Source organism: Pavona decussata, unplaced genomic scaffold (genome assembly GCF_977016875.1).
Source record: "Pavona decussata unplaced genomic scaffold, jaPavDecu1.1 SCAFFOLD_92, whole genome shotgun sequence".
Lineage (NCBI taxonomy): Eukaryota > Metazoa > Cnidaria > Anthozoa > Scleractinia > Agariciidae > Pavona > Pavona decussata.
The window spans coordinates 4,601,251-4,617,810 of record NW_028145509.1 but is presented as its reverse complement, the minus strand read 5'-3'; the positions used below and the strand labels follow the sequence as shown (position 1 = coordinate 4,617,810).

General features: G+C 37.5%; 3 protein-coding genes across 3 annotated transcripts; 1 reads left to right on the top strand and 2 right to left on the bottom strand.

Annotated features, from left to right (window-relative positions):
• Window positions 1–1,614: 1,614 nt before the first annotated feature.
• Window positions 1,615–3,227, bottom strand: LOC146473997 (adenosine receptor A2b-like). The gene has a single exon (XM_085117641.1). The coding sequence runs from the start codon at window positions 2,792–2,794 to the stop codon at window positions 1,907–1,909; it is 888 nt and encodes a 295-aa protein (XP_084973767.1). The 5' UTR covers window positions 2,795–3,227; the 3' UTR covers window positions 1,615–1,906.
• Window positions 3,228–9,394: 6,167 nt separating this feature from the next.
• On the top strand, window positions 9,395–10,515 carry LOC146473996 (melanocortin receptor 4-like). The gene has a single exon (XM_085117693.1). The coding sequence runs from the start codon at window positions 9,622–9,624 to the stop codon at window positions 10,513–10,515; it is 894 nt and encodes a 297-aa protein (XP_084973819.1). The 5' UTR covers window positions 9,395–9,621.
• Window positions 10,516–15,399: 4,884 nt separating this feature from the next.
• Window positions 15,400–16,560, bottom strand: LOC146473995 (melanocortin receptor 4-like). Its single transcript, XM_085117639.1, has one exon. The coding sequence runs from the start codon at window positions 16,389–16,391 to the stop codon at window positions 15,501–15,503; it is 891 nt and encodes a 296-aa protein (XP_084973765.1). The 5' UTR covers window positions 16,392–16,560; the 3' UTR covers window positions 15,400–15,500.

Here is a 16,560-nt window from a genome sequence, read left to right as displayed (position 1 = left end):
CCAATTACATCACATGCTTGTTCTTTCGAGCTTTAAATTAACGCAAAACCTGACCAGTGAGTTTATTTAAATGCACTTAACAATATGCTATTGATAATTGTTTCGAGATAAATCAAGAGGATTAACACTCTATGGAAAAGTACTAATAATTAAATCTTTGGGGCTGTCTAACTTAATATATTTAATTTCAAATGTTAATGTCCTAAAGGATATAGTGCCTATGGTAAAAGATAAAATGTTCCGTTAGCTTTGGAAAAATAAGAAAGACAAAATAAAACGTACTAGTATGTACCAAGATCTTTCCACAGGAGGCTTACGGATGGTTGACATTGAACTTACGATTAAATCGCTCAGACTTGCATGGATCAAAAGACTTCTTTTTAGAGATAACTGCAATTGGAAAATAGTACCGGACTACGTTTTTAACAAACATGGACCGGGTCTAAATTTCCTGCTTCGATGTAATTATGATTTCAAGTATTTAAGGCACATTCCGACATTTTATAGAGACATACTTATTGCATTTGATGAAATGAAGACTCTGTACAATTATGATCAAGGAACCGACACCATTCTCTTTAATAACAAAGACATCTTAGTTGATGGGAAACCGCTATTTATAAGGGAATGGTATACCAAGGGTATCCATACGATCCAACAACTTTTTAACGAAAACGGTCAATATCTAACTTTTCAAGAAATTCAAGCTAAATATCATTGCAACACAAACTTTCTCCAGTTCTATCAAATCTTGAACGCAATTCCTGTTTGAAGAACAGAGCACGAGTCCTAGGGCAAAACGTGATCCTCAATTACAGAGAAAAGTAGGAATCGTTCTTACTGAGCGAAACTAGTCAAATCAATTTTGAAACGTATAGGGCAAGAGATTATTATCGCCTACCTCTCGTTAAGAAACACCAATCACCTCACACTGGCCCAGAAAGATGGAAAAGAGATATTTTCATAGACTCAGAGAATTGGACAGATGTTTTTAAAATGGCTTCAAAAATATGCAAAGAAAATAAGTTGAAAGAATTTCAATTCAAATTTATTCATAGGATTATCATCACAAAGAAAGAACTCTTCAGATATGGAATAAATACAGACAGTGACTGCATTTACTGCGGTGAGCCAGACTCCATAAATCACACTTTTGTAGACTGCGAATTTACAAAACCCTTCACAAACAAAGTCATTAATTGGTTTAATACTCAGAATGTTTCCAACTTTCAACCACATACAAAGGAAATGCTTTTCGCCACCTTTAAGCACCCAACAAACATGAAGCTAGTGAGAAAATGCAATTACACCCTCCTCTTCATGAAATTCTATGTGCATGCAAGTAAACTAAAGAACAGTTCACTTGTACTAAACGAATTTATTACTAGAATAAATTATAAATACAAAGTTGAAAATATGTAATTTAACACCGGAAAAATACTAGTAAGGTGATTGTGCTCCTCATAAACTTTACAGACTAAGTTTTCTTTATTGTATTAAATTAAGAACAGAAATCGTTCCTACTCCCCCATCCCCATGCTATTAATCTTCTTTTTGTTTTTGTTTGTTTGTTTGTTTGTTTTTTGTTATTTTTTGTTGTTGTTGTTGTTGTTGTTGTTTTATTCAGAATTAATTAGTTATTTTATTTTATTCATTTTCCTAATGTATGTCAGTAACACCTGGTGCAAATAAGCAATGTATATTGTAATATCGGAGGCCATAGCAGAGTACTTTGCCGTTGTAATTTGTAATTTGCGATACGTGTAATTTGTTAAAGATGTGTTACGCTAAATAAATATTGAAAAAAAAAATGTTTCGAGATCTAAATTTACAATACCTTTAAAGCATTCAAGTCCTTTTACGTATCTCTTTTAGAAAAACGTTCCTGAAGACATTGTATCTAGCATTAGGCACAGTTTTCTTCAGCTTGCTTACATAACAACTGCTTTACCATCTGAAAAACTGCTGCTCTAAGCTCACGTAGTCGCCAGCAATATAACACTGGGTTAAACGACGAGTTCATGTGTACTACCGTTACCGCAAAACTCCATTCTGTTTTCCAATTCTTGTATATCGTTCCAAACAAACTCAGTAAAATAACTTGTGGAAAATAACATATGACCATGAAGATGTAAAAAATAAAAGTATTTATTGCACTTTTTTTCAACCGTGCTATGTGTATATTATTTGCAATATCTGAATTTACTACGGCCCGTTGTTGAACGTGAATCTGTAACTGATGCTGACGAACAATTCCATAAATTTTAATGTAAGAAAATGTGCAAATAACAAGAAAAATAGCAATAAAAACACCCGTTACCAGATGAAATACAAATTTCTTCCAAAGGTAAATTACCGAATAAAGAAGCGTTATCACCCAAATCATTCCTACTATAAATTTGACTCGGCGCTCAGTTATTAAACTGACGTATCTCATGTGATAATGAAGCGCCATCAACCGATCCACACTTATGACTGTCATTGTACCCAATGAAACTCCGCAGACATAAAATCCTATCATCCCTGACACACGATGTAGTAAAAGGTCGTCCGTAAGCTCATCAGCAATATAGAGCGGCTGAACAACGAAACCAACAAGAAGATCTGAAACAGCAAGACTGCAAAGCATAATCATTGAAGTTGAGCGAATGGAAGGAGTTTTCCAAACAGCGGCCAGTACCAAAGAATTACCAATGATGGAGGTTAGCATCAATGGAGCATTGAGGACGCAGTTTATGATGACAATGGTTTCATAAGTAGGCGAGTCATTCTTGCCTTCGTCAGTTTGGTTCATTATATCAATACTTTAGAAGTCTGCTTTTCGATGTATCTACTCAAATAACCTGACACGGTGTTCACTCAAATGGAGCGCGAAATTCACCACAACGCTCTAAGTTTACTTGTTGGCAGAGCAGCTGTTTAGGAAGTTGATTGGGGTTTGTTAATATGCGCTTTACGTGTCTCATCTGTTAACAGCGGAGCTGATGCATATCATCAAATACAGAAGTTTGTTTTGGAGTATGACGTCAACGGCTGAGCAAATATTGAATGACTTATAGCATTAACGAGTTCCGTTTAAATTACAAACGATGTTACCATCCAGTCCGCAGTCTGCCAAAACTTGATGAGATCTCGTGCGTACTTAGGCATTTTGTAATTAACAATTGGTTCATGCTTTAGCGTGAGCTCATTGAGATATGAACCACGCGGAAATTTGAAGAGCAAGAAAGATGCGTAAGAGTTGCTCGAGGCGTCGCCGAGAGCAACTTTTGCCGCTTCTGTGCTCTCGAAACTTCCCGCGTGCTTCATATCTCGTTTAATGTACGCTGACGCAGAAACCTATTGTTAGTAAACTTGGGATTTTCTGAAGACTCGCACGTGCACTTTCCATGCTCTTCAAACTAGGTTAACCTGAATAATTATACTGGCTTATGAACAAAATGCCTAGCATTAGGATACTTTTTACATGATTTAACAGTCTATTTAAAAAAAAAAAAATAAAGGAAAAAACAAGGAAGCTTACTTGGCAGAAAAAAAATTACAAAGATAATGCACAACAGCGCTTTAGGCAAGAAACAAAACAGCACAACAGCACTTGAACTGGGAAAATAGGAACTGTATACCCTCTCTTACAGCAACTAATGCTATGATAATTTAAGGTGCTTTTGTCACAAAATTCATATTATTCATGTTTTTGTTGTTTTCATTTCATGTTTGCATTTTCATGTTTCGTGTTTGCATGTAGAAATTTAGTCGTTTCTTTTTCATTATCTAAATTCGTTAGGTTTATTGTTAATTATTTGTAGTCTTAATTCGTCGTATTTTTATCAGTCAAAAAATGTCACTAGTATATTACTGAGTAGTTATTGTCTTAGAAAATGGTGTGTAGTATTGTAAATTTCAATGTAAACTAACTAACTATTATTATTCCCGTTACCGTATATTTTGTATCTTATTGTGTAATCAGCATTTATTGTACATCTTGTAGTTAGCGTTTTCTGGAATCTTCTTTGTAATGTCGTAATTGTGTACAGTATTTAACTAGAGGTCAAGGTTGTTGTTGTGTAGTTGGTTGTTATTCTTGGAAGGAGAAAAAGTACAGAGAAGTAAGAAGAAGCAAAAAAGTTTGTATTGCAAGGTCGAAGGCGAAATTGTTCAAGTCACTGTCAAGAGCCATTGGCAGGAGCCGGCCGTGTTTTCCCTGACATAAACCCTTTTGTCGGCGGCGGCGAGTGAACAAGATTTCAAGGCGTGTGCATAGAAATTAAAACTGAGTGCGGCGGAGTCAAACAAGACGGGAACAAAGAAGAGAAAAGGGGCCAGAAGAGAAGAAGCAGAGGTTTGTGTGAACGGTTGTTGGTGCGGTTTGTTTATGTGAGTGGTTGAAGTAGCAATTTGTTTGTGCCTGGAGAAGACTTCAAGAACAAGGAAGGACTGAACTGAACTGAAATAAGTAATTTAGTTTAAGATAATTAATTAGGTTAAGAACGTTTTTTTTACGTTACCGTTTATTGTGTTTACTAAGCGTTTATGTATACTATATTTATTAAATTTGTGGTATTACTAAGTCTTGTATTACTTAGTGGGTTTGCGGGAAGGGTTTTGTACAGTCCCCTTTTAAATCGTGCCTCACAAGGGAGAGATCCACGTCACAGCTTTAAGTAAATGCCACAACGCAAGTAATAAGATAAGGAATAAATTTCTTCATAAAAGAAGAAGCTGTAGACAGCTTGTACTTGGTTCGCCTCAAACAATGTTACTTAAGCAATAGAGGACTTTTTTCGTGTTTACATAGCCTCATCTAAACACGAGGGGGGTTGGGAGAATTCGAAACAGTTATACAAACCCGAGACGCAGTCGAGGGTTTGCATAACTTTCGAGAATTCTCCCAACTCCCCGAGTGTTTAGATGAGGCTATGTAAACACGGGAAAAAAGTCCTGATTGCTTTTATAAAATATTTCTAAACAAATAATTCGGCAAATGAAGGGAAATTTTGTTTATTTATTTCTTGATTGAAATAGATGTTCTCAGTACACGCTCTGGACAATCATTTTCGCTACTAGCCAATGAAAACGCGCATCTGACAACACATGAAAAGTCAGGATCAAGTTGAAATTTGTGGGAAGCGTAAGCGAGCCCCGCGTGGATGACGGCGATTTCAGCTTTAATTCTCTTAAATCTTACAGAAAAATACCGAACATTCGAAATGCTCAAAATATACGATTCTGTAAGAAAAAAACTTCAAGATTAGGAGTTTATTTAAGCTGAAAATGAATGTCACTGTGCATGGTCGCTCTTAAAAGTTTCGTGAACTTGCCCGATGTGGCAGCCTGAGACGAGTCGCTAATCGCGCCTTGTGAAGTTTTGCTGTTTAGGAATCATAGCACAAGCAGCGGATCCAGACTGTGAAGTTGTTGCTGATAACATTAATCGTAACAGTAGATTATTACGCTGAGAAAGTCTCAGAGAAAATAAATTTTATACAAATTTGACAGCCAAAAACACGGCAACTGGGTGTACAAAGTTTGATTTGAAACATTTATAGTCCCTAGCATATAGTTTTGTGTTCGTTTTCGTGTACATGTTTTGAATAAAGAATGCCTTTTAGGGAATTTTATTGTGGTACTCAGAAGCAAAAGTTATCTTGAAAAATGTTTACTGCGTATTTGTTGCATATTTTGTCGTCTTTACTTGAGCTCCCTCGACGAGGTCAGGCAAAGCGCTGTGGCTCTTCTTTCTTTTGCTTTTTTTTTGCCCTCGGGATGAGATAGGCAAACCCCGTTCAAAATTTAGGGAAATTTTTCACCATTTCCTTAACACCTTAACAATTGTACTTGAAATTACTTTGCGAGTCTTGCGAAAGCTTTGAAATGTTTTCAAATTGTGCCGGGAGACACAGAAAGCGTGACGTCACAACCGTGTTTACATACTCTCATCTAAACACACCTATCGACCGATGAGAGCGCGCGTACTATCTCAAATATTTTATAATTGTACATCGAAGTTAGGTTTCAGCAAAAGGCACAAAGCGGCTACATGATGGTAATGGCGTGAGTGGTATGAAATCTCAATCCGGCAGTATTGTTACTTAAAAATATAGACTTTTATCATACATTAATGTTTAAAATTTTTAAAATTTCTTTACAATGGCTGGATTCTTGGGGGGGGGGGGGGGGGGGTACTTTCATAAAAATTTTGAGCAGGGTTGCTATTCAGCAATTTTGAAAGGAACCCCTTAGCTTAGAGGTACCAGAATCTCGTTTTCATTCCAAACAAATAATTTCCACGTTAAACTCTGCCAGCTAAAACCAGGCTGTCTTCAAAAGGCGTATCGAAAATCGCTAAGTTAAAGTGATGAACCTTGGAAGTTACAGATAGATTGATGTAATTTCCTTCTTTCTTAAATACGCCTCTATTTTTACTGATATCATTGACATGCAAAGTTCCATCTACATCACACAAGCAGCTTTCCGACAGCACGGAATTTCACTAAGAACGATTTAGAGCCTGAGACATTGAAATTTTACCAACAAAGAAACACAAGTTGAATCGATTTTATTTCGCGTTTATTCTTCAAAAATGAATAAAATGTTGACACTAAGGGTAATTTACGTGTACTTTGTAATGTCGTAAGCGTACCTGCCGATTATTACTACTTATTTGAATGAGTTGATCTTGAAGATTCCATCCAATTAAGCCGGACATTACAAAGAGGAATTCGAATGTTTATTTTAGTCTCAGAAATACTGGTTGTGCGTGACGTAGACCAACTGTAAAACAATCAGGCAAGTTGGACTTTACGTGGGTGTTTGAATGTCAAATTTTTATCTGACTTAAAGCATCCTCATCATCATAGCATGGCTTTGCCAACGAAGAGCTATGAAGGCGGACGTGCACGTCGACTGAAACCACGCTCGTGGCTGACGAGGCCAATGCGTGACAGGCAGGCCCGGCTGCAGCGGCTGTAGGTGAAGGTCTGGTATGGGTCTGTTGCTGAAGCCTCGCGGTTCTTTGGCCTTCATCTTCAGTCCTTGATGTTAACCTTGCGGGCATTTTCGAAGGAGGAGAGTGCCTGGTGGGTTGGTGTGTCGCGAGACCTCGTGGTTAGTAGTTAGGGTAGACCACTGGCGATGGTCTTTGAGGGTCAAACGGTTGTCTGGCCCAGCAAAACGTAAAGAAAATTAACGTGTGTCAAAACCTGTACAATCAATACTAAGGCTGACTTTAAATCTTAAACCTTACGGGTCCATTTCACCATCAGATACAGATTCACGTTCAAAAACAGGCCGTGGAAAATTCAGATATTGCAAATAATATACACTTGGAAGTGTTAAAAAAAAAAAACAATAAACAATAAACATTTTAATATTTAAACATGTTTATGGTCATTTGGTATTTTTCCACAAGTTATATTACCGAGTTTGTTTGGAATGATATGCAAGAATTGGAAAACAGAATGGGGTTTGGCTACCACAGTAGTGTGCGTGAACTCGTCCGCTAATCCAATTTTAAATTGCTGGCGATTAGGTGAGCTAAGAGCAGCAGTTGTTCAAATAGTAAAGCAGTTGCTTTTTTAGAAAGTGATGAAAACTGTACTTAAGTGTGTAAACAACAACTTAAGAAAAGTGTATGTTTTGTAGAAGAGATCGAGAAACGCTTTTCAGTGTTTTTAAAACTTCATTGTTTTGCGTGAGTTTAGATCTCGTAACAAAGGAAAATATATTATAATGTTTTCTATGTCTTGTAATGACAGTTCTTTTGATTTTTTGTGATTTAACTTTTTCTTGGAGCATAAAGCGATTTTCGGCGTTACGTTTTCTTGATAGTTAGGAAGTTTAAGAAGCTAGTGAGAAGACGGGAACGAAAAAGTCCTAAAAGAATAGAGAATGGTCTTGGATGCATTTAACAAACGTTGATACATTTCAGTAAAGAATTCTACAAATAGTTCAGACAGATCAAGTGTATTTTAATTTAATTTAATTTAATTTTTTCATCTACGGCCTCAGCAAAACAACAACGAGTAATGACGAAATTCAAGATTTCGGGGAGAACACGATTATACGTTGGCAAGTGTTTCATTCTCTTTTTTGATATCAAGCCAGGGAGACACTAGGCGATTTTGAACGCCGATCGTGAAGAATTCAATCACCAGCGAAAATCATAAGCGAACTTTTTCAGCACTGATACGGACATATTTGGCGACTTTTTCCTGATTCGACGATTGCGTCATACATTTCGTTCCTGAGTGAGGGCTTTCGTGCATTGGCGCGAAATTTACGTTTGCTGAACAAATGGCGCCAAGATCTTACGCAAGAACCAGCCGCTGCTGGCTACCGTGATAATTTTAAGACGGAAAAGAAGGTGTCACAGACGGTGGGGAACTTGAAAAATATGGTCAAAGCCATGGATTTGCTGCGACGGGCGAATAAAATCACGAGTTCCGGCACAAGTGGCGATCTACCTGCGAACTGGGGCGAATTGGATTTGACATGCTAGATATCAGCGAATTCGATCGGTAATCGCTGCGATCAACAAAATCGCCGTCGTTGAAGGGAGCACACAGGCCGATTTTCGTTTATTGTCGCCGTCGGCGTTAACAATCGCCTAGTTTGTCCTTTGCTTGAAGGTCGCTGAAAACCCTTGCCTATGCCGGAACAAAGTCATAAGTCAACTTTCTGTTCTAGATGTTTACTCCAAAGCCTTCACATCTCCCTGAATTCCTGAGGTGGGTTGCGCTTAAATTCTTGGAGGTGCCAGCAGGTGTCCTGCAATTGTAAAAAGATCCGCGACGAATACGCGGACACGTAATTTAATATTTTTATTGAGTAATGTTTTCGTTGGCGGCCCTTTTGTTTGCTAAGTTCCCTAACGTGCCAACCAAAAGCCAATTGGGAGCCGAAACAGATGGATCAGGTATCTTAAGCGAATAAGCTGCACTCTAGCGGAAAAAAATATACTCCAAGTAATATATTTTAACGCTGGACAATGTTTTATCCGCTGAATAAAGTTATCCGCTCTTTGAACAACCGAGTCCTGTTGTTTTGAAGGTTACAGATTGTAACTTAATTTGAATTAATGAAAACTATGTTTGCAGAAAGGAAAAATCGCTGCATGAGGATTAACTTCTTTAGCTACTAGATACTTTTAGTTTATAATTTGTGCATGTTGACTGTTTAAATATTTACGAAACTTTGTCCTATTTCATCAGTCATAAAAATACCGACCTCCCAGTTCTCCTAGTTGCTGTTGTCAGTGCTGTTTTGTTTCGTGGCTAATTTTGCCTAGATGCGATGCTGTGTTGTGCAGCTACTTTCTTCTTTAATTATTTAAATAGCGTGCTCAATACAAAATATGCTAATACAAAGAGTTTTGGCCATAAGCCAGTCATGATAATTCATCACACCAACCTGTTTTCAGATGATACATGCAGAGTGCATATCAAATAACCTCAATCAACGGCTTCTAACAGCTACTCCGCTAACAAGTAAACTAGCTGTTAGTTTATTTTCCATTTGAGGGCCAATCGTTTAAAAAAGGTTAATTAAGTAAATGCAGCGAGAAGCAGAGGTAAAGCCGAACAAAGAAACACCACAGAACTCATAGACTACTAAAATATTGATATGATTAACCACACGGACAAAGGCAATAACGACTCGCCTACTCACGAAGCCATTGTCATCATAAACTGTGTCCTCAATGTTCCACTGATGCTAACCTCCATCATTGGCAATTCTTTGGTACTGGCCGCCGTTTGGAAAACTCCTTCCATTCGCTCAACTTCAATGATTATGCTTTGCAGTCTTGCTGTTTCAGATCTTCTCGTTGGTTTCGTTGTTCAGCCGCTTTATATTGCTGATGAACTCACGAAAGACCTCAGTTTATTATATCGTGTGTCAGGGATGATAGGATTTTATGTCTGCGGAGTTTCTTTTGGTACAATGACGGCCATAAGTGTGGATCGATTGGTGGCTCTTCATTATCACATGAGATACGCCAGTTTAATGACGGAATTCCGCATCAAATTTATAGTAGGAATGATTTGGGTGGTAATGTTTCCTTTTTCGGGAGTACACCTTTGGAATAAATATACATTTCATCTGGTAGCGGGTGTTTTTATTGCGGTGTGTCTTGTTATTTGCACATTTTCTTACATCAAAATTTATGGAATTGTTCGTCACCATCAGATACAGATTCACGTCCAACAACAGGCCATGGAAAATTCAGATATTGCAAATAACAGACATATGTCACGGTTACGAAAAAATGCAATAAACGCTTTTATATTTTACATCATTATGGTCATTTGTTATTTTCCACAAGTTATTTTACTGAGTTTGTTTGGAACGATATACAAGAATTGGAAAACAGAATGGTGTTTTGCTACTACAGTAGTATTCGTGAACTCGTCCGTTAACCCAATTTTATATTGCTGGCGACTACGTGAGCTTAGAGCAGCAGTTTTTCAGTCGGTAAAGCAATTATTATTTAAGCAAGCTGAAGAAAACTGTGCCTAAGGCTACAAACAGCAGGAACTGCAGACTGCAGGAACGTTTTCTTAGAAAAGAGATAGGTAAACGCACTACATTGCTGTAGAAATATTGTGATACTTTTAAATACATTTTATTAGACTTGTCACGGTTTACAGTTGACTATAAAAATTAGCGAAAAAACGGAATGACGTTTCGGTGTCATCTTGGCACCATTATCAAGTAAAGAATGTAACAGAGAAGATAATTTATACAGAAAGCAAAGGTGTGAAATAGAATAAGTTAAATTAAGACTAAAAGTAATTGTCTGGTGTTCATTCAGAGAGGTGTTATAAAGTGAGAGTTATGTCCGTTCACTGGGTTAGACAAATAGTTTCGCGCGAATGGAGTCTGACTGGGTGTTTAGACTCGGTTTCTTCTTGCAGATCCAAAGCATTTCAAAGGTTAAGCAATCAAGCTTTCCATGGCATTTTTTTAGGGTGGTGAGGTTGCTTGTCAGGTCGCCAATTGTGTCAACTTGGTGATCGTTCTTCTGGTGTTAATTTCCCGATGCAGATACCAGCCGTCACCTACACCAACGGATTGATGAGCATCGGTTCTCAGCCATCGGTTATCGTTCGCTGGAAGAAGCCGTTGCGAGGTGAAAGGACTTGCAAGGCTTTAAAAGGTTACAGTTTTTAAACCAAACAAATCATGTTTTGCTATTTCTTGTAAGACACAAAATTTACCTTTAGGAACTTCCTTTATAACTTTAACACTTGATTTCAATGTATTTTTGGCACAAGAACAACGTGACTTAAAAAGTGAAATTTCAAAGAACCTGAAACAACTCGTTGTTGTTGGGGACAACACGCCCATAATCAAGTGACCCAAAATAAAAAATGGAGGAAAACACATAAGCATGTGTTTTGTGTTTCGATGAACTAAAAATTCAGAAGACGGAATCAGCTGCTTATATTTTATGATTTTGAATTAAAGTAAACATAACATGTCCATACAAATGCAGTAGTAGTCATATCATGTTTGTTTAGCCGTTAGAGTGCTATCAGTGCAATCTCTACAAAGCAAAGCACTTATACAAAAAACAAATGGCTATTGCCACAAGTAAATTGCGGTTGTTGATCGTCGTTTCTTTCTTTCTCTGTACACCTTCGTCACGCTTCCGCCATATTGGATTTAAAACGAGGCTAGCCGTGCATATGTAACCGCAATCTTAAACTCACAGACCCCAAGCTGTCGAGGCCAGCGGTTGGTCACCAGGAGATACTCTGGGTACTGGTACTTTAAGGGGCACCCAATCACAAAATTTAATTATTATTATTATTATTATTATTATTATTATTATTATTGCTTGGAATATTATAATAAAGAAAGATTTTATTATTATTATTATTATTATTATTATTATTATTATTATTATTATTATTATTATTATTATTATTATTGTTATTATTATTATTTTCATTATTAAGAGTCTCTCGTGGCGGCCAACCTCTGGCCAAACAGCCCGAGGAACCTGGACACGAGATTGTAGTAGCCGCGCAAAGATGACGGCTGCATTCGCGTGTTGGAGCAAATCGTTGAACAAATGTGCATAAAATAATCTTACGATTTCTCGAAAAACGCGCACAGAACGAAGCAGAAGTTCCAAAGAAAGTGTTGGTTCGCGGCTATAGTAATTTTTGGGACGAATATATTCTCGAGGCAGAAGGTCTTTAAGTTAACGGCTGCCCTGTGTTAGTAAGAGCGTAAACAATTATTTTCGTAAAAAATCTGCCAGCGAAAACTAAGTCATCGTCACGAAGCGTACTTAAAATCACTAAGTAAAAGTGATGAACCTTGGGAGTTACAGGTAGATTGATGAAATTTGCTTCTTTCTTTAGTACGTGGCTAGTTTTATTACTTAGACCATTTAGATGCAATTTTGAGTCTACAACACACCAGCAACAATTCCGACAACAAAAGTGCTTTCAGCCCAATTTGAATGTAAAGGCAGGGCGTGCACTATGACGAAATTATTTACCTTAACTCCGGTAAACCAAGCATATTCCAATAAGGTCATGTGCTGCGTGGCACTTGTACAAACAATTAGCAGTTTCAATTTATTGGCATCGTAACGAACTTTTTTTAACGAACTAACTTGACATTGATCCACTGAACAAGGGCTAATCCCGAAACGTATGGATTTTTCTTCAACCATTATTTGGCACTTTGATTTTCTATCACGTAAAGATATTTCTACAAGTATAATTTCCACTCTACTGACCAAGTTACAGCCGATCTTCATGGCAGACGACCCATTGTGGCATGAGATCCGTGCGCAAAGTTTAACAGCAAGCAATTGCAAGGATGTCTGTTCGTGCAAGAGAGATTTTGAGTCACTTGCGGAACCCTTGACGAAAAAAAAAAGTTTAAACGGCTTCAATGGTTTATAGAATTGAGAATGAACTGAGATGATGAAATTAGGCTCCTGAATGTTTACTAGTGCGGCATAAGTATTAATCCTTCCATCTAGCATATTCTCTCGATCTCAGAGTGCACGATCCAAGTGAGGCTAATTCATTGGGTACCCTATAAATAAAATGTCCTCTCTTGTCGAACTGTGCGATACTTCAAATAAGTTGATGGAGTACTAAAACTGAAAAAGTCGCAATCAATGTTCTTGTTTCAGTCTGAAACTGACTGGGTGGACTTTATACTAGTTTTTTTGTAAGCATGACTATCACTTAGAACGATTGCATTTGACAATAAAATATAGACTACAATGAAAGACAAGTTGGATTGCTTTTGTTTCGAATTTCTGCTTCAAAATGAATCTAAATCTATTTTGAAACTGCGTTAGATTAACTGCTGAACATTAGCCCAACGATCAGTTAGAGCTGTTGGTAGGAGCATTCATGTTCATGCAAATGACCTCAAGTATCGAGTTCGTTGTCGACCTATAAATCTGTACGTTAGGGAAAGTATTAACCTGATCAAATTTCCTTAGTGGAACTTTTGCTGCAAAGGACAATAATGAGGGCGTGATTCAATGTCACACAACTTTTCAACATGTAATCACAGTTTTGGAGGCAGTTATTATTTATGGTGAAGGGGCAAGGGGGCAAGAGATTGAGGTAGGAAGAGGGGAAAATGAGATTCAAACACATTTCAGTAAGGAAGCATTGTGCCAACACAGCTTGCATATAACTTTCTTCAATGCGAACTTACATAAAGGTTTGCATGGCAATGGACAACATCTCAAGAGTAAACTCACTAGTTGCTTCAATAGAATGCATGCTTATTCAAAGACCTACAACCAATGCCACATAATATGCATATGCAGTCTTAGTAGTCTTGGTTAGTACAATGGTCCCTGCCGATTTGCAAGAAAACAACAAACACACCAGACCTAATTCACTGGACCACCTAACACAAGAGGCTGAGCTCTGCCAAATAAATGGCACTCCTTGATTCCCCTGATGGCTCTCTTGACCTGTACAAGGAGTCTAGAAATTTCTTAAGTGTTACTGTAAAATTCACATCTGATATGGAAATCATATTCTTTACTTTTTCCAAAGAAATGACCAATTTTTCATTTACTTTAAATCAGGAAGTTATCCATCAAAACACCCTTATCTGACATTACTTCAGCTCCCCTTTCATCAAGTTAAAAATTCATCTTTGACGGGTAATTTCTTTATCTTCCCTGGAAGAAAGAACTCACAGAGGTCAATGTCCCATTTGAAGAAAACGCTGCCACTGGCCTTTATACGTAGTATGGTTTAGAACTTTAAGCTTTGGGCTCTGACCGTAATCTCTGTACAGTCCAAAATGCATGACACAAGTGTTTGCATGGGCAAGTTGTTTTGAAACAATCAGGCAAATCTTAGTTGGGTCTTTGAGGGCCAAATGGTTATCTGACCAAGCATATTATACAGATGATTAGCCCACCTAAAAAACCTGTACTAACAATAATGGGACTCACTTCAAACCTTAATGTCGAACTCTCCAATTGCAAATCCTTGCTTAGCGCGCACTTGAAATAAAAAGAGGTAGTCAATTAGAGGCAAAGCACAATTTGTGTTGGCCGGTTATCCCAATTTCGACTTTAAAATCAACTGGGATTAACTACTGCGCTGCAAGCATGTTACCATGTTATTGGCCCAAACTCCTACAGAATACTGATTTAATTTTAACCGTCTATAAGACCTGCATTCAGTGAGGACCTGTAGTGTTTCTGGGTTGCTGTTAAATCTTACTGACTCTCATATTTGCTCCGGCTATCAGTAGCCATGTTTGCGGTTTTCACCACCCCTTTTGTTATGTAAATTAACGTGCCAGTATAAAAATAAACAGAACTATCTGTTTCCGCAGCGGGCCAATTCTCCTTTATCATGGTAATTTAAAATTTTCATGAGAGCCAGGTGACGAAAAACCGTCGACACTGCTGACAATTGCAAGAGCATCTTAAAATAAGTAAAAGTGCCAAGACTTGACTTTTTAATGGCGAAGATATAGTTTTATTTTTAAATGTGAAAACTCTATAAGACGTTCGTATGGAACGTGCAAGTTTTGTCCGACTTTACACAAACGTCTCCAAAAATTACGGAATTTACAGCATTATATCTTCACTGTTCTAAAAGATAAGGCTCTCAAACTCGGCTTTTTTTCTAATTTTAAGGTGCTCCTTTCAGCAGTGCCAATGGCTTGTTTTCGTTAACTAGCCTACATCTAAATTAAATACGGTGATAAACATCTGTTGGCTTTTTGTTCGCACGTTGCTATCAATAGAACGTAACGCGAAACATCATGTTAAATGCAGAGACAATGCCACAATTCACCAAAAATGAAAACATAAACGTAACATAAAATACATTATGTGTTCTTTCGATCTTTAAAATAACGCAAAACCTGACCAGTATGCTAAAATGTATTAAACATAGTCACATTGCTTCTTTAGCATTCTAATACGTTGAGGCAACTCTTTAAGAAAAAAAAAACAATCGTTCCTGAAGTCATTGTTTGTGGCCTTAGGCACAGTTTTCTTCAGTTTGCTTAAATAACAATTGCTTTACAGACTGAAAAACTGCTGCTCTAAGCTCACGTAGTCGCCAGCAATATAAAATCGGGTTAACGGACGAGTTCACGTACACTAATGTAATGGCAAAACTCCATTCTGTTTTCCAATTCTTGTATATCGTTCCAAACAAACTCAGTAAAATAACTTGTGGAAAATAACATATGACCATAAAGATGTAAAAAATGAAAGTGTTTATTGCACTTTTTCTTAACCGAGCTATGCGTATGTTATTTGCAATATCTGAATTGTGAACGGCCTGTTGCTGAACGTGAATGTGTAACTGATGCTGGCGAACTATTCCATAAATTTTGATGTAAGAAAACGTACAAATAATAAGACAAATAGCAATAAAAATACCCGCTACCAGATGAAATAAAAATTTCTTCCAGACGTAAATTCCCGAACAAGGAAGTATCACCATCCAAATCATTCCTACTACAAATTTGACGTGGCGTTCGGTCATTAAACTGGCGTATCTCATGTGATAATGAAGAGCCATCAATCGATCCACACTTATGGTCGTCATTGTACCAAAAGAAACTCCACAGACATAAAATCCTATCATCCCTGATACACGATGCAATGAAAGATCTTCCGCGAGCTCATCAGCAATATAGAGCGGCTGAACAACGAAACCGACGAGAAGATCTGACACAGCAAGACTGCAAAGCATAATCATTGAAGTTGAGCGAATGGAAGGAGTTTTCCAAACAGCGGCCAGTACCAAGGAATTACCAATGATGGAGGTTAGCATCAGTGGAACGTTGAGGACACAGTTTATGATGACAATGGCTTCATGAGTAGGCGAGTCGTTATTGCCTTCGTCAGTGTGGTTACTCATATCAATATTTTAGAAGTCTAGGAGTTCTGTATTGTTTCTTTGTTCGGCTTCACCTCTGCTTCTCGCAGCATTTACTTAAATAACCTTTTTGAAACGATTGACATTCAAATGCAACGTGAAATTCAGCACAAGTTAGTTTACTTGGTGGCGGAGCACCTGTTTGAAGCAG

Bases quoted from the DNA above. Each gene is read 5' to 3' on its own strand.
- LOC146473997 (XM_085117641.1), bottom strand. From the start codon at position 2,794: ATGAACCAAACTGACGAAGGCAAGAATGACTCGCCTACTTATGAAACC.
- LOC146473996 (XM_085117693.1), top strand. From the start codon at position 9,622: ATGATTAACCACACGGACAAAGGCAATAACGACTCGCCTACTCACGAA.
- LOC146473995 (XM_085117639.1), bottom strand. From the start codon at position 16,391: ATGAGTAACCACACTGACGAAGGCAATAACGACTCGCCTACTCATGAA.